The sequence below is a fragment of the Zonotrichia albicollis genome, chromosome 9 (assembly GCF_047830755.1).
Source record: "Zonotrichia albicollis isolate bZonAlb1 chromosome 9, bZonAlb1.hap1, whole genome shotgun sequence".
NCBI lineage: Eukaryota > Metazoa > Chordata > Aves > Passeriformes > Passerellidae > Zonotrichia > Zonotrichia albicollis.
In genome coordinates this window covers 21,699,142-21,722,334 of record NC_133827.1, presented here as the reverse complement: position 1 = coordinate 21,722,334, position 23,193 = coordinate 21,699,142, and the positions used below count along the sequence as shown (strand labels likewise).

The following is a 23,193-nucleotide window of genomic DNA, read 5'->3' as shown; positions in this document are numbered from 1 at the left end:
CCTGTTGCTCTCACTGAGGCCACTTGGACTGATTTAGTTTTTAACTCCTGAAGATCACAGTTCAAGCACAAGGTGGGTTCTATCAGCAGGTTCACAGCTCAAAGCTGTGGTCACTTCACACATCCCTCCTTTAGATTTTGGTTAAATATAATAAATCATCTTAAATAAATAGAATAAATATAATAAACTCACCTCACCTGCCTGCCCAGGAGGCCTTCAGAGGAACTCTGAGGCTGTGCACTCGAGAGCACTGTGCCTTCCCCTCACTCTCAGCTTGGAGAGCTCTTCCCAAGGCACCACCAGCTGCTGCCTCCACTCATCCATGCAATGCCTTTGCCTATTTTCCAAGCTTATTTAAGTGCTCAGCTATGAGCACATCTCCCCAAAACACATCCCGCCAGCACATGAGAATGGTGCTTATTCAAGCTGATAATCTTTATGAAAATTATGAGGGAGAGGAATAGGGCTGGTTTCAAAACTTTGTGCCAGGGCAGCCTTCAGCTGCATGGCTGAAGTTTACAGGAGTTTTGCTTTCAGCCTGGCAGGACTTACATTCTTTTTTTGCCCCACTTTCCCCATAAATTAGCAGTTTCTCTGTCTGACAGGTTCACATTTCATTAAGATAAAAGATGCTGTGTCCCCCTAAGACCAACAGTACAGGTAAAACCCCTTCCCCAGGACATGTGCCAGGTTTATCCAACAAATCTGGTTTATTGACATTTGTCAAAACGATGCAACCATATACAAAAATTTATCTTCCAAAAGTGCCATCTTCATATTAAAAAAGAACCTGTTTGATTTCACTCATAAAAAATTTAAACATTCCATTTTCACATTTATTAAAACAGCACCACTGGTTTGTACCATGAGGATGCAGGTGATGCCCCAGGGCCTGCATCCAGCTTTGTCCCAGGAAAGCTGGTGTGTTGGACATCATGGACTGCTGTGACAGCTCTGCAACAAGGCACACTTCATCTTCCCCCAGTGCCAGGCACCTCTCAGTCACCTACAGGATGGCTACAGCACATTCCTGGGAAAGCAGCAATGCTCAGGAATCCTACAGCAGCCAGGCAGTCCCATCCACACCAGGGCTGGCTGGCAGATCCAGTGGGTGCAGCTGGGATGGCACAAAGTCTTAATGAGAACTAGGCTGAGTGGATCACTGGCTGCTCCCAGAGCTCTGGAACAAAATAAAAGGAGACAATTTTACTTCTAACACCAGCAAAGAAAAAGGAATTCAAAGGCTAAATCAAAAATAAAACAATTTTCTAACAGTTTGAAACATGCCATGGCAGAAGAGCACAATAAAGGCAGGTCTCCAGCTCCTAAACCACTTCTGCTTGGGAAGAATGAGAATTATCTAAAGTCTTATTGTAAGAATTATCCAAAGTCTTATTGTAAGAATGACCCAAAGTCTCACTCAGCTCTCTTTAGCAAAAAGTGAGAGGGGTGGACATCAATATACAGTTTCTTTGAAAGAGCAGCTATTCCAATCAGTTTTGTATCACATTATGTGCAATTTGCCCATCTGCCTTAGAGATGCCTCCAACAAATCAAACTTGGCAGCAAGGCCATGCTGAGGACAGAGATTTCAGCTAAAAATGGGCTTTGATAGGAAAGTAAGAACTAAACCCAAATGCCAGGCTCTTGTGAGAACACTCCCTTCTCCTACCTCTGCCTTGGCTGTGTACACCAACATGGGACAGTTCTTGGGGGAAGAGATGAACAAAGAAAAGGAAGCCTTTTACTCACCTCCCTTTCCTCCTGCTGCCCAGGAATGTTATCCTGGCCAGGAATGTTATCCTGCTGCCTGCTTGGAGCCCAGGGCAGGAGGGACCAGGCTGTCCAGCTGCTGCCTGTTCCCCGTCTGAACCAGCCACTCATAGAATTTGTCTTCTACCACAGCCTGTAACCGCTTCGTCTGATCCCTGAAACAGACACAGCAGCAGGGAAATATGGAAAAATTCACATTTATTCACAGTATTATGCTTCTACCATGCCTTCACTATCCAAACAAGTCTCCAGATGGATGAGGAAGAGCCAGGTTCCTGAACCTTGCAGAGACATCCAGAAAAGGTTTTTACCAAGTGAATGTGATGATAATAAATCCCAAAGGCAGAACCCGGTGGAGTTGGAGAAAATTCATACAAAATTCTCCATCCCACCACCACAATCACCCTGTTCCAGGGCTGCCTCCACTTTCTCCTCAGGGCACAGCAGAAAAACTGTCTGAAAAGGAAGACTAAAATTAACAACCAGTGGTTAAGCACTAAGGACACAAAATTCTGTTCTGACAACACCAGAGAGGAAGGAGATCAGGAAAAAAAATGCACCTATAAACAAATCTCACATCATTTTCTGTTTGGGGTGTTTTTGGCAAGCCTAACAGGGTGGGCCACTCAGCTCAGGCTAACTGGCACTGGTCAGATGCCCAAAAGCATCTCCAGAACAGCATCCCAGCCCTCTGGGATCAGCTCACTGGAATTTCTCAAGCCAAATGTGGCACAGCTGTTGAGTAGCTCCTGATGGACTTTTTCAAGCAGTTGACACAATTCATTTCTGAACAGCAATGAAAATGAACACTTTTCAGTATTCTGGAGGTTTTATGTAGGTTTGCTTTGAACCCATTCCCAATTTGATGTGCTGACCCCATTCTGTACTGGGAAAAGCAGGAAATCAGCTCCAGAGGAGACCACAAGGGTGATCAGAGGGATAGAGCATCCCTCCTCTAAGGAAAAGCTGGGAGATTCGGAATTGTTCAGCCTGGAGAAGAGAAACTCCACTGTGGCCTTCCAGTGCCTGAAGGAGCTACAAGAAACAAGGAGAGAGACTCTTTGCAAGAGCCTGAAGTGACAGCACAAGGGGGAATGGCTTCTCACTGCCAGAGAGCAGGGTCAGATGGGATACTGGGAAGGAATTGCTCCCTGTGAGGGTGGTAGATTGCCCAGAGAAGCTGTGGCTGCCCCTGGATCCCTGGAAGTGCTCAAGGTCAGGCTGGACAGGGCTGGGAGCAACCTGGGACAGTGGAAGGTGTCCCTGCCCATGGCAGGAGGGGAATCTGCTTGGTCCCTTCCCTTCCCTTTTTAAGGTCCCTTCCAATTCAGGCCATTCTATTCAGTTTTGTCCCACTCACCCTCAGACAGGCTCCATGTATCCACACCCTTTTTTCAAGTTAAGGCTGCTGTGTGTGTGTTCTCTTCCATTTGAGCCATTCCCCACAAAGCAGGGTTTTGGAACACAAACTAACCCAAATTCCTCCCCAGTGAACACAAAGGCAGCCACTTCTTTCTTCCCTTGTGGATTTATCTTCTCCAAGAGCTTTTTCTCTACCTTGATCTGCTACTGACCCTGAAAGACTTTCTGTCTGATACGCTCAGGAAAATGAATAAACAGGATTTTATGCTTTTGCAAGTTGTTCCTCAAGCTGTCTTCTTGGTCCTGTCTTACTGGGGTTTTACTTTCAGCCTGGCAGGATTTACATTCTTTTTTTGCCCCACTTTCCTCAATCAGACAACTTCAACTTCTTGAAAGATGTCTTCTTATTTCTAACACTCTCTTTCACCTCCCCGCTCCAGCACAGCAGCTTTTTTCTTTCTACAAGCCTGATATCCTGTTTGCTCTAAGCCTCCTACTTGTCTCCCTTCTTGTTTCCCTGCCTGCAGGAGACAACAGACATTTTCCACTGTCAGCTGCCCACTTTCTTTTCAGCAAGCTTCTAAACTTGCCAGAGTTTCCCCCCTTTTATGGAATAAGCAGCAAGCTCTTGCTTCCTGTGACTGCAGCAGATGATGGCAAATCTAAGCACATTTCCTCACATTTCTTTCACAGGAAGGTTCTGACAGGCCAAACTCCTTCCCAAAACTGTGCAGGGAAGCAGCAGAAGCCTGGGAAGAACAACAGATATTTGAAATGGGGTTTTATCCCCATTCTGTGCTTGCCAAGGAAGCTGGGCAGAGGAATTTCAAAGTTACTGCCCAAAGGTGATCTGCTACAATGATCCAGGAGCACATTCCCTCAGCAAGGGCTGGGACAGCCATTTACAGCTTCAATCCAAGGGGAAGGCTGGGCTAAGAGGGACCCCAGGCATCACAGGGTGCACACCCAGCCCTGGCCCAATCCACTGCCAGGGTGGATCCCTCACCTCAGCAGCATCTGGGAGTGCTTTTCCTGGAGTCTCACAAGCTGGGAAAATGCAGCCATGAGAAAGCACCTCCTCAGGAGCAGTGTGGGTGAGGAAGAGGACTGTCCCCCTTCACTCCACTTGGTGAGGCCCTACCTGCAGAGATGCCTTCAGCTCTGGGATACCCAGCACAACAAGGATGTGCTGCTGCTGGAATCCAGAGGAGGCCACGGAGGTGCTCCAGGGGCTGGAGCAAGGCTGGGAGAGCTGGGAGTGTTCACCTGGAGAAGATAAGGCCCCAGGGAGACATCACAGCACCATCCAGTGCCTAAACGGGCTCCAGGAGAGCTGGAGAGGGGCTTTGGACAAGGGACTGGAGTGACCCGACATAGGGGAATGGCTTCCCACTGCCAGAGGGCAGGGATAGATGGGATATTGGGAAGGAATTCTTCCCTGAGAGGGTGGGGAGGCCCTGGCACAGGGTGCCCAGAGAAGCTGTGGCTGCTCCATCCCTGAACTGTTGAAGGCCAGGCTGGACAGGGCTTGGAGCAACCTGGGATAGTGGAAGGTGTTCCACTGCAGGGAACAGGATCAGCTTTAAGGCACCTTTCAACCCAAGGCATTTTGGGATTCTCCAACCCTGAGCTATGCCTGTGAGCATTTACCTTCCCCCATCACCAAGCAGAATCCCACGATTGCTAATTACTAATGCTCTAGGACTGGCCTGCAAGACATGGCTCACACAACCCAGGCCATCCTTCAAGGATTTCTGTGGAAATCCCCATCAAACAACCCTCTGTCCATGTGGCTGAGAGGAACACTCACCTGCTCAGCCCTGCCTCCTTCACCATGCGCTGCCACACCTTCACCATCTGCTTCCGCTTCTTCAGCACCTTCTGGTACTCCTGGGGAAGCCCCCCTGGGGTCTCTGTGGTGTCTCCTTCCATCACAAAGGGAATCACAAAGGTGTAGAAGTCTGAGGGCGGCAGGAGCCGGAAGACGCTGGTGTCACCGCTGTCCCTGCACACCAGCATGGGGCTGTCCCAGTAGTTTGGCAGAGTGGCCAAGCCCACCTGAGCCATGTGGTCTTCCAGCATGGGATAATGGGTGTGGAAAGGGGCAAAGCTGACTTCCTGATTCCCAGAGAGGATGAGGGGCTGCGTGGGTGTGAGGGTGTGGAAAGTGCAGCCCTTGGTGGACGAAAGGGACAAGCGATAGCAAACCGCGATGACCTTGACGTTGTCACAGCTCTGGACGTGCACTGATACCTCCACAGGGCCCAGGACAAAGGTGCTGTTCCGGCACTTCTCGATGGTCACAGACCTGCCAAGGAAGTACAGAACCATCAGGGGTGGGAGGAACCTCCATCCAGCCCAAGGCAGGGTCACTGTCACAGATATATTTATGAAAAATCCTTTTGCCAGGATTGTGGTGGTGTCTGCAGGATGAGGGAAGAGATGAGGATCTGACTCCATGTTTCAGATATCTGATTTATTATTTTATTAAATATATACTATTAAAACTATATTAAAAGAATAGAAGAAAGGATTTCATCAGAAGGCTTGAAAGGAAAGCAAAAGAATGGAGTAATAACAGAATCATGTGACTGACCAGACAGTCCAAGCCAGCTGACTGTGACTGGCCATTAATTAGAAACAACCACATGATACCAATCACAGATGCACCTGTTGCATTCCACAGCAGCAGAAAATCATCGTTTACATGTTGTTCCTGAGGCCTCAGCTTCTCAGGAGAAAAAGTCCTAAGGAAAGGATTTTTCATAACACATGTCTGTGACACAGGATTTTTTTCTCCTGAGAAGCTGCAGAGGAAAAGAAAAACAATAATTATCTGCTGCTATGGAATCCAACAGGTGGATCTTTGATTGGTCCATGTGGTTGCTTTTAATTAATGGCCACAGTCCAGCTGTCTCGGACTCTCTGGTCAATCACAAGATTTATTATCATTCCCTTCTGTTCCTTGCAAGCCTTCTGATGAAATTCTTTTCTCTCCATTCTTTTAGTGTAGTTTTAATATATAATTTTCTTTTAATATAATAAATATCATAAAATAATACATTAGCCTTCTGAAACATGGAGTCAAGATTCTCATCTCTTCCCTCATCCTGGGATCCCTGCAAACACCACCACAGGGTCACCTGCAGCAGGTGACACAGGAACGTGTCCAGGTGGGTTTGGAATGTCTCCAGAGAGGGAGATTCCACCTCTTCCCTGGGCAGCTGCAATAGAAGGAAGTTCTGTTGTGTTTTAGTTTATGGCCATTGCTCCCTATCCTGTCACTGTCAGCGCTGAGCAAAGCCTGGCACCACCTGGAGGTCTCTGTATGGATTGATGGGATCCATTTTCTCCAGACTAACCAGGCCCAGCTCCCTCAGCCTTCCTTTATCAGGGAGATGCTCCACTCCCTTCATCATCTCTGTATCATCCACTGGACCCTCTCAGGAGCTCCTTGCCCCTCCTGAGGAACCCCAGCTGTGCCTCACAGGGCTGAGCAGAGGGGCAGCATCCCTCCCTGACCTACTGGGAATGCTCTTCCTAACATCCCCCAGTATCCCACGGGCCTCCTGGCCCCCAGGACACACTCATGGTCAGCCAGGAGTCCAGCTGTGTCCAGGAGAAGCCCAACTCACCTCAGAGGGGACAGGAGGTAAATGAAGGAATCGTGGCAGCGACAGATGCTGACGTGAGCCCCCACCAGGGTGTCCGAGCTCTTGGCCACGGTCTGCTTGTACATGTGGCTCATCATCACCAGGGGGGACACCTCTGGCACCACCCGGGCACTACAGGCAATCTTGGCTTTCCTGGTTGATCCTCCCCCTGCAAAACAAAGCCCACAGAAGTTCTGGGTGCAGCAATCCCTCAGGAAAATAATCAGCCCCAAAGGTCAAGGATGGTACATCCCACAGCATCCCTGATGCCTCCTGGGCAGGTCAGCAGCACAAGGCACCAGAAATTTCAGAAGCTGAGAGACACTGAAGGATCAAAACCATTTCAAGATTACTTAGGAGAACTCAAAGCCTCCCACAAGTTCCAGAATCTCCAGTTCCACAAGCCTGTTGTTGAACACAAGATTCAGCTCAGCAGGAAGATTCTGAGGGTGGGTTTTAAGCAGGAATTGTGTGGTTTAAAAAGGGAAATGCTCCCTCAAGGACACAATCCTTAAGCCCTTTCCTATCCTCTCTGCCCCTCCTGGGACCCTGCAATCAGGGAAACAAAACATTGAGTTAAATTCCTTATCCTAAAGGGGAAAGTGTCTTGGCTCCACTGCCATATCCCTGAAGGAGAGTGGCTGGATTGGAGACAAGGAAACCTAGACCAGGTCCCACCCCACTCCCAGATCCCTGCTCAGCAACAAGAGCTGAGTTCTCATTTCTGTTTTTTTTTCCTTTAAATTTTATTTATACTATTTATTTAGATTTATTTTTCTGTATTTCTAAATTGATTTCTGTATTTCTAATTCTCTCTATTTCTCGGTTTCTCTACACTTTTGTAATTCTATTTATTTCTCTATATATTTATTTTTATTTATTATATTTATATATTTATCATATTTTTATATTATAGTAATATATTTACTATATTTATTTATTTACTTATTATATTTATTTTTATATTTCATATATCTTTATTTCTATTTTTTCTACATTTCTGTGCACTTCTGGTTTTGTTTTTCCATACTCGTACTTACCATATTTCTGTATATTTCTATACAGAATTTCTATTTTGCTCACATTTTTCCATTCCCCTCCACATCCCAATGTCCCCCCCACACTTTTGTAACTCTATTTATTTCTATATATATTTTAATGTTTCTATCCTTATCGTATGTATTTGTATATTCATTATATTTGTACATTTTTATATATTTATTTTTTATATATTTATTTCTACATTTCTGCGCACTTCTGCTTTTGTTTTTCCATACTCATACTTGCTGAATTTCTGTATATTTCTATCTATTTCTATTTTGCTCCCATATTTCCATTCTCTCCCACATCCCACTGTCTCCCCACACCCCCATTTCCCCCCCACTTTTGTAATTCTATTTATTTCTATATTTTTATTATATTTATATCTTTATAATATTTATTATATTCTATTTATATATTTACTATATTTATTTTTATATATTTATTTCTACATTTCTGTGCACTTCTGCTTTTGTTTTTCCATACTCGCACTTACCGTATTTCTGTATATAGAAATATATATTTCTATATATTTCTATTTTGCTCCCATATTTCCATTCCCCCCCACATCCCAGTGTCTCCCCACATCCCAATGTCCCCCCACTGCCCCATTTCCCCCCATATTTCTGTCTATCTAACAACACCTCCCCAGCAGTTTTGCCCACCTTGCTGTGCCCGTACGAGATTCTTGCCAGCATTGACGCAGACAGTTATTCCCAGGGGATTGGCAGTGAGGGAGGAGCGCAGCCAGCTCTCCAGCTTGGGCAGGGAGAAGGTTCTGGAACCTTTGGAGTACCCATTGAGGCCATGGCAGGGCTGCCTGAGTGCCAGCTTGTGCAGGGGACGGACGGTGCCCGAATTGCTGACGGTGCCCTCCAGCAGGAAGCTGAGGGCACACACGGCTTCCAAGGACACCAGGCTGCTGCAGCTGGAATGGGAGGAGGCTGAGAGCTGCTCTGGCTCCAGCAGCAGCTCCAAGATATCCAAGAGGTGGCTCTGAACAAAGGCAAGGTGCTCCTGGTCGTCCCAGCTCTGGAGAGGCAGGAAAACACACAAGGGGGTGAGTTCTCCAAGAAGCTCCATGGACATCATATATACAAATTCTTGCTTAGAATCCTTCTAGAAGAAGGAAACCCAGTCAGGCACAATGCTCATTCCTGCTGCTCTGCTCTCACAAGGCTGGAAAGACACCCCAAAAACTCAAAATACCAACTCAAGTACCAAGTATTCGTTCTGGAGGGGCAGGAAGACACATGAGGGGTGAATTCTGCAAGCTGAGAAGCCCCATGAACATCACGTATACAAATCCTTGCTTAGAATCCTTCTGAAACAAGGGAAGCCAGTCAGGCACAGTGCTCATTCTTTCTGCTCTGCTCTCACAAAGCTGGAAAGACATCTCCTCCCTGAAAACTCAAAATAAAGCATTTCAATCCAACTCAAGTATCAAGTATTTCATTCCAGTTCTGGAGGGGCAGGAAAACACATAAAGGGTGAGTTCTCCAAGCTGAGAAGCTCCATGGACATTATGTATACAAATCCTTGCTTAGAATCCTTCTAGAAGAGGGAAACCCAGTCAGGCACAGTGCTCAATCTTTCTGCTCTGCTCTCACAAAGCTGGAAAGACATCTCCTCCCTGAAAACTCAAAATAAAGCATTTAATTCCAACTCAAGTACCAAGTATTTCATTCTAGAGAGCAGCACCAGGCTCTTCTACAGCCCCACACAAACCCTGGCCACTGCTGCTGGCCTTCAAAGGGAGGACACAAATCAATAATTGACACTCAAGGTCCTGGTGCTGCTCCACTGGAAAATCCCTGCAGCCAGGACTGAGTGCCAGGATAAAAAGCAGAGGGTCATTTCTCCAATAAACCAAACCCTCTGAAAGAATCTTATTTCAAATTCTAGAGGGCTCCAGCCCAAAAAAAGCAGGAGACTGCAATTCTGGCAGAGATTCATAAAGCTGAGTTTTGCTGCAGGAACACAGGGCTGTGATTACACCTTGTCCTTACCACTTTTGTTCAACAGTTCAGGATAAAGTTATCCAGCTCCTATTTTTAATCACTCCAACTTGCCCCAAGCTACATTTCATCAGCTCATCCCGCTCACAGCAGCACATCTGTGCCAGAATTCCAGAGGCTGGCGTTGGCCTTATGCAGGGTAGCAAATTGTAATGCATTCTTCCACACAGAGCTGCCCACAGAACACATCCAACTCACTCCTTCCTAAACACCTGGCAGTGTTGTAAAAGGAAACAGCATTTCCATGTGGTTGATCTTCAGCTGAACAACCAACTCCCCTCTCAGAAACAACATGTGATGCCCTGGAATGCAAAATTTCACACTGGATCATGGGAAAGGCACTATGAGCATGAGGAGAGCTCCCTGCTTGACTTACAAAAAGACTGCTGCTTCTCAAAAGGAGACTTGCCAAGACTCTCAGGGAATAGTCAGTTGGGTTTGGACTCCAGGAAAGTCTCATGGAAAAATTTAAAGAATCTTTTTATAAACTGTAGAGATCACTTCGTTTACTATGGAACAGGAGTTCTGCAGCTGGAGCTTTGCTCACAGGTGAAACCCTCCGGGGAACAAACCAGCTCCTTTCCCAAGCCCCCTCAGAGTGAAGAGGCTCCTCCTCCACACGGACAATCCCGGAGGCACGAGTACCTTATTCCCGGTGCCCGATTTCTCTGACAGGCAGGGAGACTTGGTCCTGGGGCTGGGCCACTCGTCCCCGAGCAGAGAGCGCCGCAGGGACACGTTGTGGAACTGCTGCACGTACAGGAACAGCAGGAACTGCAGCGTGTCCACGGAGAGCTGGGGAGAGACAGAGAAGTGTCAGCCTGGGCCGGGCTCCCCTTTCGGCGGGGTCGGGGCTCCCCCTGCCTTAGGCCGGGCTCTTGCCTTGCTCCGCTCCGACTCCAGCTCCTCGGCGCTGCTGCAGGCCGCCTCAGTCTCGGCCCAGCGCAGGCGGAGCGTCGGGGAGGGCCCGCGGAGGCCGCGGTAGAGCTCGAAGTAGAGCCAGGCGATGTCGGGGCTCAGCAGCAGCTTCCCGCAGGCAAGGTGCCGCCAGCTGGGCCAGCTCAGCCGCGGGAAGCAGCCCTGGTCCGCCCGAGCGCGGGCGTAGGCGGCCGCCTTGCGCAGGTAGTGCGGGGCGAGGCGGGCGGGCGGCGGGGCCGGGAGCGCTCCCACCAGGAACGGCTCCGTACGCACCCACAACCGCACCGACCCCGCAGCCATCGCCACCGCCGCCACTTCCGGCTTCCGCCGCGGGCACCATAGAGACGGCCGTTCCCGCCCGCCGGGAGCCGCCGCCCATTGGCTGAGACTGCCACAGCGAGGGCGGGAAAAAGCGGTGCGCTCGCTGATTGGCTGTTCGGAAGGAAGTCACCCCGGAGGGGTGGCGAGGCGTGGCCGGCGCGCTGCGATGCGACGCTCCGGCAGGCGATTGGCCGGCGGCGGTGAAGTGTGAGCAGCCCATTGGCCGGCGTTGCGCGGCGGCGCGCTCGGATTGGCTAGCGTGGAACACCCCGCGCTGCCATTGGCTGGGGCCGGGGCGCTGCGGAGCCGCCGGGACGCGCCGCTCCCGCCGCTCCCCCTCAGCCGGCAGGGCCGGGCCCGCCATGGCCCCCGCCTGGATCGGCCGCCTCTGCCTGCTCCTGCTGTGCCTCTGCGGGGAGGCCGCCGCGGGGTGAGTGCGCCGGGCCGCGCCCACGGGCCGGGGGCTCCGCCTCAGCACCGGCCTTCCCCCTGCGGAGGGTCGGCGGGCGCGGCGCTGACGGGACCCCGCTGCCTTTCCCTCATCGCTCCCCTGTTCCCCCTCTCCCTTCCCGCCTCTCCCATCCCCGTTCTCCTTCACGCTCTCCCCGCTCCCCTTCCCTCACCTTCTCTCTCCCCCCACGGCAGGAGAGACTTCTACAAGATCCTGGGGGTGTCCCGCGGCGCCTCCATCAAGGACATCAAGAAGGCCTATCGCAAACTGGCGCTGCAGCTCCATCCCGACAGGAACCCCGACGACCCCCGCGCCCAGGAGAAGTTCCAGGACCTGGGCGCTGCCTACGAGGTGAGGCCTGGAGCTGGGAGTGTCCCTAAGGGAGCCGGGAACGGCCTCCCCAGGCTGGGAAGGGTGGATGGGGCTCGTAGGATTGATCCTGGAGCGTTCAGGGGATGGTAAAGAAGGTTTGTAGGGAATTAAAGGCTTTTCCCCAAGGTGCAGCTGGAATCCATCCTTCCCCTGTACCATGTGAAATTCCATCTTCCCCCTGTTAATATATAGAATTCCATCTCACATCTCTTATTGTCACAGAATTCCAGGATGGGTAAGGTTGGAAGGGACTTCAAGATGATCTCATTCCATCCCTTCACCATGGGCATGGACACCTTCCACATCAAATTTCCTTTATTCCTTCTCATCAATTTTCATCCTCCCCCTATTACTACACCAAATTCCATCCTTCCCCTCTTAATACAACCAGTTCCAGATACTCTCCTAAATGAAAAACAAAGATCCAGAGCATACCAAATTGCTTTGTAAGAGACACCCAATTCTGTTTTCATTTCACCCAGAAAAAACAAATCAACTCACTGTGTCCCACAGCCAATTCAGCAGAAGGATTTCCAAGCTGTTCTGGCTAAACACGGATAAAGACCTTGCAAGGAAGGGCAGGTTGCTTTTATACTACACCAAAATCCATCCAGCCCCTGTTAATACATCTAGTTCCAGACTCTCCCAAATAACAAACAAAGATCCAGAGCCTACCAGGTTGCTTGGAGAGCTGCTCCTGCCAGAGGACCATCCAACACCTCTCAGCCAGAAGGCAGCTAAGGCACCAGCTTAAAGTTCTTTGGAATTTATTCCCAGTTCCTCAGGGGAGAAGTGGAGGTGCAGCAGCTCCAAGTGTGTGTAGGGCCTAGCTGGGGTCAGTCTGAGCTGATGGGAAGTGAAAGGGTCTGGCCTTGGGTTTAGAGGATATTAAGTGAGAAATGTAATTGTGGGACACAGCAGGATTCCTGTTATTCCATGATGATGTTGTGGCATGCAAATTATCCCCCACACTAATAACCCAGTGCATTAAATAAATCAAATACAGATTATTGTATTGCCCAAAGGTGTGAAGTCAAAGCCTGCTTTCCTTGGCTGTACATACACAGTGATGGAATAGAGGCTGTTTCCTCCATGTTTTCTGTCCTTTTTGTCACTCCATCTGCTCCTGCTCCCTCCTGTGCAGCAGAGAGGAAGATGATGCTGAAAAATCCCATTAGCAGAAATTCCTAGCAGTGAATTGCTCTCTGGGTGGGAGTTTGGGGTCCTTAGGGAAAAACCAGCTGCAGGAAAAAGGGTTTGCAGCCTGGCTCCTGCTTCCATCCCTGGTGCTCCTCAGATATGCAAATATTCCCCAAAAGAGGAAGTGAGAGAACCAGCTGGCATTTGTTTCTTTGTGTTGAGAAAGAAAATTGTTCACTTTTGTTTTCTCTAAAAGCTGGGACCCCTTTTTAGTTCTGACTTACATAAACTGGCTTTATTATCACAGGGAAAATTAATATAAAGACATTTTTTGGGGGGAAAAGTAATTATCATTTGCAGCACCTCAGGATGAAACTTCAGGATTGATGGAGCTGTGAGCTTGGTGCTGCCTCTGTGAGCTGGGATCTTGTTGGCACTTCCTGCTGGCAAAGGATTTCTCTGCCTCTTCCTCAGGTTCCAGCTGGTTCAAGTGTTTGCCAGCAGCTGAGATTATTCTTTCTATTTGAAAGCTGAGTGAAAAAATGGTTGTAAAATCAAATCAGAAATCCAGTATTCATGTGTGTGAGGTTTGGAGGAAGCTTTTGATGCGTTCCCTGCCAGGTTTTTATCTGTGTTTAGCCGGGACAGGTTGGAAATCCTTCTGCTGAACTATCTTTGGGACACAGTGAGTTGATTTTTGGGCAGAATGGAACCAGAATTGGGTGTCCCTTATAAAGCAGAATTTTCCTCACCATAAACTCTCTGTTAACAGCACTGCTGTTCAAGGTCTGGGTCGCTGATTATGGCAAAGCTTTCCCAAAAAAATTGAGGGGAAAATAGGTTAATGAACCTGCTCAGTGTCTTCATTTTCACAGGCTCAGTGATTCCAGCCTGGAGCTGTGTGCTCTGAATTCAGCTGTTGGAACCAGGAAAGAGACTGATCCCAGGAGAGGGAGTGAGACTCTTCTGCAAAGAGCCATGGGTCTCAGGATGGGTTTGGGAGGAGTTTCCATGGGAGTCTCAAGTGCAAAGGGAGAACTGAACCCTTACCTGCTGGGTGGAATTGGTGAAGTCACTGCTAATTTTCCCTTGTTGCTAGCATTTATTTGTGGTTATAATTCCACAGAATCTCAGCATGGTTTGAGTTGGGAGGGACCTTAAAGCTCATCCATTTCCACCCCCTGCCATGGGCAGGGACACCTTCCACTGTCCCAGGTTGTTCCAAGCCCCATCCAACATGGCCTTGGACGCCTCCAGGGATGGGGCAGCCACAGCTTCTCCAAACACCCCAAATTCAGCTGGTTTTCCTCTTTTAGCTGCTTCTCCACCTGTTGAGTTGCTTCTCCGTCTGTTCCCACTCCTCTACAGCCTTCTGAAAGCCAAACTGCCAACCCTGGCTTTTCCAAATCTGATCAATAAAGGAGGAAGGGCAAGGAAGACTAAAAGTGACCAGATCTGGATCTCTGAGGCAGGAAAGAGCAAAGATCACAACTTAGGAAATAAAATCAATGCTTAAAAGTCATGGCTGAGACATGATGGTATGTGATTATTTGTCTCAGCATGTCCTACTTTGTAGGATTTGAGTATTCCTTGTGATTCTTTTTTTAATTATTAAGATAAACTCAGTGTTTATGTTTTCCAGGCCGCTCCTGCCTTTTTAATGAATGAAGTGTGCTTTTTTAGGGGCTTAACTTTTGCAGACAGCACAGCAAGCTTGGCTCCTGCAGAGTCCCCAGTGAAAAGTGCTGGGGGCCCTCAGAGCCTTGTCCAACACCTCCCCTGAGCTCCAGGTGAGCCTTTGGTCCATCCCTGCCTTTTCCAGGTGCTGTCAGACGAGGAGAAGAGGAAGCAGTACGATGCCTATGGAGAGGAGGGCCTGAAGGATGGCCACCAGAGCTCCCATGGAGACATCTTCTCCCAGTAAGGAGTTTTAACCCCTTGGGGCTGTTTTCACCCCTTTGCAGCTGCTGCTCTGATTCTGTGATGCTCAAGCACCCTTTTGATGGGGTTTTGTCTGGCCCAAGATTGCTGATGTGCAAGTTGAGAATTTGGAGAGATACATTACATGCAATTTCCAGTTTTGGTGTGCTCCACTCCTTGCTGCAAGCAGGAGCCAGTAGAGACTTCCCACATGGGCACCTCTGGACACTGTGGGTGATTTTTCAGGTGCAGCACCTGCTTCAAACACGTGGAAACTTTCTCAGGTTATCTGTGTGTGATTGGGTTTAACTTGTTGTCACACATCACTTTGGGGACACTTTGCCTTCTGCAAAGCAATGCTGTGGTTACTTGCACAGCCCCTGTAGAATTTGGAGCATTAAAAACCAAAGGCACTTGCACATAGCTTGGACAGAACCTGATTTTCTGCCCCTTTGGATAAATTTCCTAAAATAATTCCTGAAGTTGCTCAGCTCCTGTAATCCTGAGTGAGGATGCTCTGCTCAGCTCTGTTCTGAGGGACAATATGCAGGATTCCTAGGGAGTTTTCCTCATCCCTCTTGTCCTCAAACTACTGCAAACCAGCCTGCTGGCAGTACCTTGCAGTGCTACTCAGGGTTTACACCTTTTAGTGATGGCAGCTGAGCAGCAGTGCAGTGTAGAGGTCAGATTTTGAGAGTTCTGCTCCAAATTTTATTTTCTTTAGTGCAGAAAACTCTTCCAAAATGGCTGCTGTGTTTGAAGACTTTAGTTGTGTAACAAAAAGAGATTTCTGGGTTCACTCTGGAGCTTTAGGACTGCAAGGAGGATCCTTTTTAGTGGAGTAGAAGCATCAAGAATTCCTTCCTGAGCTAACCATTGTGCTTAACTCCAGTTTCTTTGGGGACTTTGGATTCATGTTTGGAGGAAGCCCTCGGCAGCAAGACAGGAATATTCCCCGGGGAAGTGACATCATTGTGGACCTGGAGGTCACACTGGAGGAGGTGTATTCAGGAAACTTTGTAGAAGTAAGTTTATTTAATAGTCTCAGTGTTTCTTCTGTTCCCAGGTTTGAGGGGCCTGACCAGAGCTCAGAATATCTTCTCCCAAGAATTAGAGCTGAAATAGATGCTGCATTTCTGTGCTGGCAGTGGAGGATGTTGTGGTGCTGTTTCCTGTAGTTGACTGAAAAAAACACACATTTATTCATCTTTTGCATCTGGCAATGTCTCCATAAATGTGATAATACTGAATTGTTGGTTGTCACTCAGCTGCTCATCTTGATTAGTGCAGCAGCCCAATTGAAAGAGGTGCAAATTGTCCCTCTGTAGAATTAAGGAATATTTAAGCGGCTGTTGATAAGCTTCAAATCCACTTTGTAATTCTTGTAAAACCGCAATGAGGATTTTTCAGTCTCTTTCTATGGCCAAATGTGCCACTGCAAGTTTCTAGATTATATAACTGAGAAGAGTATGTGGAAAATTATTATTTTCTTTCAAGCAAGCTCCATCTGTGGTGCTGACAGTCCCTCCTGTCTGCTGGCTGGCTTTCCTGTGGTTGATTTTGTGTTGTGTCCAGATAATTTCCCCATTGTGTGAGACAAGGAAGTGTCATAACCAAAATGTGGGGTGTTCCATCCTAGTGTTAACTTTCCTGTGTGGAAAGAGAATGGCAATAGTGATGTCACAGAGAGCTTTTTTGCTGTTTAACATGTGATCACAAGGTGCAAACTTGTCATTGTTTTGCCAAGGGCACGTTTGGAGCTATTGTGGCAGCACCACACAACATGTCCCTGCCTGTGGCACAAGGCTGGAATTAGGTGATCTTTAAGGTCCCTTCCACCCCAAATTCTCTGTTCAGAGAAATGCAGGCCCTTGTGGAGACCCAGGAACACTGACATCAGCCTCTCCCTCTTCCCTGCAGGTTGTCAGGAACAAGCCAGTGGCAAGACAGGCACCTGGCAAACGGAAATGCAACTGCAGGCAGGAGATGAGAACCACCCAGCTGGGCCCTGGGCGCTTCCAGATGACTCAGGAAGTTGTTTGTGATGAGTGTCCCAACGTCAAGTGAGTTTGGTGCTCTTTCCTGCTCCACAGAATCCTAAATTCCGTGATTTTATGCAGGGACGTCAGTGTAGGGAGGTTTATTCCAAAACCCACCGCTAGATGGGGGAGCGCGCCTGTGTTCCCAGGACGAGCTGGGGACTTCGGGAAGGTTTAACACCGGTTTCTCATTTCCAGGGAGCCACTCTTGATTCTTACATCTGTTGGGTGAAGAGCATTCCAATTTCCCCTTCCAGCCTTTTATTCCTTGCACAGAGTTCCACAGCTAGATCTGAATGGGAAGCACACAGCTGGGAACAGCTGGATATGGAATGCCATGCTGAAATGGAATGCCATCACACCCCCTGGTGCTGACTGTGTATTTGGGAGCTTTCAACTTCACCTTCTTTGCTCCCTGAGTCTCAGCTCACCAGAAAGGCAGCTGAGACTCTCTAGGTTTAGATGTGAGCAAGAAGAGCATGTGTGAGCTTGTGGGGGGGCTCTCCTTACCCCAGGGACACAAATTAAAAGTTGAGTTGAAGCTGAAATAAATCAATCAAGTTGCAAACTGAGTGCTGGGTTGCTCTTCCCGTTTTCAGGCTGGTGAATGAAGAGAGGACACTGGAAGTGGAGATAGAGCCAGGGGTGAGGGATGGCATGGAGTATCCCTTCATTGGGGAAGGTGAGTGTGTGCTCAGCTCTGAGCTGCTTCTCCTCCATGCTTCTCTGGCACGTGGTTCCCATGTGCTTGGAAGTGCTGAAATCCAGGAGCATGTTCCTAAGTCTGGATAACACAGTTCCACTCCCTTAGCTGGGAGTGGGGACAACACCTGAGCAGGAGCATCTGTTCCAAGCTTTTGGCTTTGAAGGGATCCCCTCTGCCCTTCAGTGGCTAAAAGACATCATTAACATGAGACAGATCTTCCAGAAAAGCAGAGGTGTGACCTTGCTGAGGCAACACCCATAAAGCCCTAAGCTCTGGAGGAGATGTTTAAGCAGAATTTTGATCATCTAAAGATCAATTAGTTGGGGTTTTTTTCCTTTAACTGTAATATCCTCCTTGTCTCCCCACTCATTCCTAACTATTTCCTTTGAACCAAACTCTTCTTTCTCCCCCACAGGTGAGCCCCACGTGGATGGGGAGCCAGGAGATTTGCGCTTCCGAATAAAAGTTCTCAAGTAAGTCTCTGGCCTAGCTGGGCTCTTGCTTGGCCAGATGGAGCTTGTCCTTCAGCAGGGCAGCTGCAGGTCTGGCACTCAGGGCTGTGCAGGATGCTCAGCCCTCATGGTGCTGGAGGAGCTGGACTTCATGCTGTTAAAAGTAGAATTATCAAAAGTATCTTATTTTTTTTGGCTGAATTCACCATGTGTGATTCAGAGCAAATATCTCCTTTTCCCTAACACACAATCTTGCTATTGTAAGGAAATGCACTACTAAGAAAATTGCTGTGTGAGTCAGGACTTCTTGCCACACCTCACCACTCAGTGCCCTAGAAATAGAAAAGGCATTTATCAGTGCATATCTTATACAGGAAAATGAAGCTAAATTTGATTCATTCCTCACTTCCCCTCCTATTTATGATTTCTCCAAACTCCCAAATTGAAGGAAAGAAGCTCAAGGACCTGTTTCCCCTCTGGGGAAGGAGTAAAGTTCAATGGCTCTTATTTCCACAGGCACCCAGTGTTTGAAAGGAGAGGAGATGACTTGTACACAAACGTGACAATCTCGCTGGTCGAGGCACTGACAGGCTTTGAGATGGATATTGCCCACTTGGATGGGCACAAGGTGAGGCCCAGGGTGTTGTGTGCATCCCAAATTTCACCTGCAGCTCTGTGCTGAGGGTTGGCTTGCTCAGGGTCTGGTTATCTACAGGAATACTGGTTATCTGGTTATCTACAGTATTCCCTCAGGCCAATGGGGGGTGCCTCACTTCCATTAGTTCTGGCATGTGTCCAGTGAAACAGCCTGGAGCCATGGGATATCACTGCTTTTGGCAAGGAATCAATGCCAGTTGGAGCTTTCCAGTGGGTTGGAAAGAGTGTTGGAGTATTGGGGTGCACACACAGAACATGAACTGCCCAGGGAGGTACTGGAGTCCCCATCCCTGCATGTGTTCAGGGAACATCTGGATGTGGCCCTCAGTGCTCTGTTCTGGTTGACAAGGTCAGAATCAGCCATGGCTTGGACTCAGTGATCTTGCAAATCTTTCCCAACTTCATTGATCTTGTAACACCACTAATATTCTAACTTTCCTTTTCTCTCCAGGTTCACATTGTGAGGGATAAAACCACAAAACCCGGCGCCAAGCTGTGGAAGAAGGGAGAAGGGCTTCCAAACTTTGATAACAACAACATCAAAGGCTCCCTAATAATCACCTTTGATGTGGAGTTCCCCAAGGAGCAGCTGACACCAGAGCAGCGGGAAGGTGAGTGCCCAGAGCCCTCAGGCTGACCCTGGCACAGCTCCTCCAGGGCCTGGAGCAGTCAGGAGGGGCTCTCCTGTCCCTGTGCCCCTTGTCCAACATAGCACAGTTGGCTGGTGGCCTGTGATAGACTCCCACATCCCTTGGAAGCCAGGAAGCTTGGCTGCTGAGGTTGGGATGTGCTGCTGCTGGAATGCAGCTCTTGGCAAGTGTGCAGGTGCTTTGTTTTGGTGCTGCCCATCTGTCTGACCCCACAGCCTTGCTGGGCTCAGCCTCTGTCTGCTTTGCCTCAGCTGGAATGGGATCACAAAGGGTTTTCCAGCCCCTGCTGCTACTTTCTTGGAGGGAAGACTTGTGGAAATCCCTCTGCTGCTGAGGGGAAGGAATGTCACACTGTGTCAGGAGAAGGGTTATTCCTTCCCACAGCTCCTTCCACCCTACTCCCTCTAGGACAGATCTGCTGCTCAGCTTCACATGGAAACCTGATGAACCATGTTGGAATCCTAAAATTGCCAGGAGGGTAAATCCTGAAATCCTGTACTCCCAGCAGGGAATTTTTTGCTCCAGCAGCCTCTGTGGTTCTGCTGCTCCACATTAGAGTAGGAGTCAAGGGCCTCATCCTCTGCCATGGGACAAAGATATTCCTGGCATGTACTAGTGCAGCTCTTCAGAAAATCCCCAGAACTTCTTCCAGGGGTTCTTCTGAAGTGGATTGACTTCTTTTAGTGGATTTCCTGGACTCCTCAAGTGGTGTTTTATTTCACTGCCAGTAGTTTTTATTCCACTGCCTTGGCCACACTGTTCCAGCTGCCCTGTGCAGTCCAGCTGGTGGCTGCAGCTCCAGATGTCCTGAGGCTCTTTCCTGCAGCTCTTTGGGCTGGGAGCTCTGTACCTCTAGGCTGGGCTTAGAGTGATCCTGCTTTGTGGATTTATCCCTGTGCTTTCCCTCTTGTTCCAAGAGTGTTGTACAGGGCACAATGGCCTCCTCACTGTGGAGTCTTAGTCCAGGCTCTGCTGCCCTTCCAGAAGCTTCATCAGGCAACAGCAGCTCTGAAACACATGTGAGGTTATTCCAGCTGTTGTTCTTGGCAGTTTGGAGGACCCTGGGCAAGGAGCAGTGGCAGAAGCCTCTGTATTTTTGACAGAATTGCTCACACACCTCTACGGATATCCGGGAACAGAGAGGTGATGGCACTGGCAAGGGTGTGCTCAGGCACAGGGCCTTGGGTGTTTCTCTCCCTCCCAAAGCAATTACACATTTCCCAGGGGAAGGTGACTGGGTAGGCAGTCAGATGCTGTTCTGTGTGCTGGGTATCTCCAAACATCCACGATATCAGGAGTTTTATGAGGGAATAGGTCTGTCCCTGTGTGTGGCAGCAGCTCAGTGTACACATTCAGTGGAAAACTGTGGGCTTCAGAATTCAAAACATCCCTTTTTTCCTTATTGTTGGCAGTGCTCCTCAATTCTTATCTCCTGACCACATATCCAGCTCCTGGGGCTGTCAGAACATACTCTGGCTCCAAGAGCACCACCCCCAGCTTTGGAGTCACATAAATAATATCCCTTCTTTCCTGCAGTGGGACTTGATCACTGCTGATCAGAGCTTCCTCTCCCTCTGTGCCGTAACCTGTCACTTCTTGTTGGTATCAACAACATTTCAAAGGAAAAATTGACTTCAGGCTGCACTTCAGGGAAGTGCAGTAGCACCAATTGTTGGGATTCCTGGTTGGAATTCCTGATTAAACCTCTGGTACATGATGAAATATCCTGTGCACTACAGGGGGTGTTCTGCCAGAGGTGTGGTAGCTGCTGGGAAATGAGGTGTGGGATGGTGCTAATCCCAGGTTTTTTTCAGGATTACACCTTTCTCCAGCTACAGCCTTCCTTTCTAAGAACCAGACATCCAGGAGCCACATCCTCTCACCCAGCAGCTGGAAAGTGACTTGAAGGCTCCTCAGGAAGTGAATTTGCCTTAGAGAATGACCTGTTCTAATAATGAGCAGCTCTTTGCCAGAGGTTCACTTTGTCCTGGTGTTCCTAAAAAAAGTTGAGGAATCTCTGGCCATCAGGGTAGGCACATGAGAAGTTCTTGCCTGGCAGAGAGACATCCTGCTTCCAGTTACTACTTCCAGGGCAGTTTTCCAGTATTTTAACACAGCTGCTGTGACCCTTATGCATCCCATCACTGGTTTTCAAGGACAGTGGAATGTGCAGCCAAAAAGGTTTAAGGATAGACAAGCAGGACAAGGGTTGCAGGGAGACAAACTGTTTTTTACCAGGATTTCCTGAAGGATTTGCATGCCTGAAGGTTGGAATTTTCTTCTGTACAAGTAAATTGGTTGGTTTCATTACTGATAGTCAATCTAAATCTCCCCTGGAGCAACTTGAGGCCATTTCCTCTCATCCTGTCCCTTGTTCTGATGAGCAGAGTCTGACCCCCACCTGGCTTCCCCTCCTGTCAGGAGTTGTGCAGAGCCACAAGGGCCCTCCTGAGCCTCCTTTTCTCCAGGCTGAGCCCCTTTCCAGCTCCCTCAGCCCCTCCTGGTGCTCCATTCCCTTCCCTGGACACGCTCCAGCCCTCAATGTCCTCCTTTTAGTTATTTGAAGGTCGCCCACAGTGTTGGGAGTTTCCCTCTGTTTTGGGCTCAGTGGTTTTTGAGGCTGCTCTGAGCTGTGTCCGGAGGGGTTCCAGGGCAGTGAGTGACCAGGCTGAGTTCATCAGAGGGGACTCCCTCTGTAATCTCTGGAAAAACAGTGACACATCCACCCTTGCCACTCTGCTTCCTCTGCTCCCTCTGGGCTTGCCCTTTAAGCAGCAGTGGAGACCTGCCAGCCCTTCCCTGTCGTGCTGACCCCAGGAGAATGAGCTATTATGGATTGAAGGGCTGACTCACTCTTTAGGCTGTTTGGTAAGAATTTGATACTGCCAGATCCTTGAACTGCCAGTTCCTTGGAGTGTTTAGTGGATGGGATTTCAGGAATGGGGAAGAAGTGCTGGAAAAGTCATCCTGACATCTTTGCTGTGCTCTGCGTGTGACGCTCTCCCTTCCCTTGCAGGTCTCAAGCAGCTGTTGAAGCAAGGATCAGTGCAGAAGGTCTACAATGGATTGCAGGGATATTGATGTGTGGAAAAATTGGACTTCCCTGGAAATGCAAAGTCAGATTTGTTTGCAGTCTTTTCTCCTGCCCACTGTAGAAGGGGGAAGAGGGAGGGGGGAAATGGTTGAGGTTTAGCTCATCTTTGGTTTGTAAATTATGGAAGTGCTCACAGTTTGGGGAAATACTTTTTTCAGGACATAACTGGTGCTGCCTATCATGTTCCACGTCCTGGAACAACAAGAGATTCCTTGAGCAGGAAAACATAGGTGGGGGAAAGGAGTTTTAAATTCCACACAGATTGGAATTTCTGGTTTTTAAATATATTTTGATGTGACTTTTCTTGGCCATCTCAACATATTTTCATAGCTGCTCCTGCTTTTTACGTCCTTCGTGTCAATTTCTTCCAAATTCCTGTTGTTTTGGGGTGATATTTTTAATCCTAGCCCTTCTTCCCCTTCCCCTCTGAGTCCAAAGTGTGGTATTGGTTCAGAGTCTGGTTTTGGGTCAGGAATACTGGTGCTGTTGGAAGTGCACTGGGCTGTGTCAGGCCCCACAATTGACTGGGAAAAGAATCTTTCAAGCCCTCTGTGGGCTCTCCTAACTACAAAGTCCCAAAAATTGGTCTGAAATTTGAAGTTGCACCAGCTTAGCAAGGACTCGTT

At 48.7% G+C, this 23,193-nt stretch overlaps 2 protein-coding genes across 2 annotated transcripts; one reads left to right on the top strand and one right to left on the bottom strand.

The window, feature by feature from the left end:
- Nucleotides 1–691: 691 nt before the first annotated feature.
- Nucleotides 692–11,101, bottom strand: TBCCD1 (TBCC domain containing 1). The gene is made up of 7 exons (XM_014268868.3): nt 10,730–11,101; nt 10,493–10,642; nt 8,495–8,861; nt 6,771–6,957; nt 4,946–5,443; nt 1,753–1,928; nt 692–1,180 (listed from the first exon to the last, which is right to left on the bottom strand). The coding sequence occupies exons 1-6, from the start codon at nt 11,063–11,065 to the stop codon at nt 1,799–1,801; spliced, it is 1,668 nt and encodes a 555-aa protein (XP_014124343.2). The 5' UTR covers nt 11,066–11,101; the 3' UTR covers nt 692–1,180; nt 1,753–1,798.
- A 255-nt stretch (nt 11,102–11,356) lies between these two features.
- Nucleotides 11,357–22,870, top strand: DNAJB11 (DnaJ heat shock protein family (Hsp40) member B11). The gene is made up of 10 exons (XM_074546940.1): nt 11,357–11,516; nt 11,732–11,888; nt 14,872–14,969; nt 15,862–15,994; nt 16,890–17,032; nt 17,608–17,690; nt 18,130–18,187; nt 18,683–18,794; nt 19,275–19,434; nt 22,490–22,870. The coding sequence occupies exons 1-10, from the start codon at nt 11,449–11,451 to the stop codon at nt 22,552–22,554; spliced, it is 1,077 nt and encodes a 358-aa protein (XP_074403041.1). The 5' UTR covers nt 11,357–11,448; the 3' UTR covers nt 22,555–22,870.
- Nucleotides 22,871–23,193: the final 323 nt, after the last annotated feature.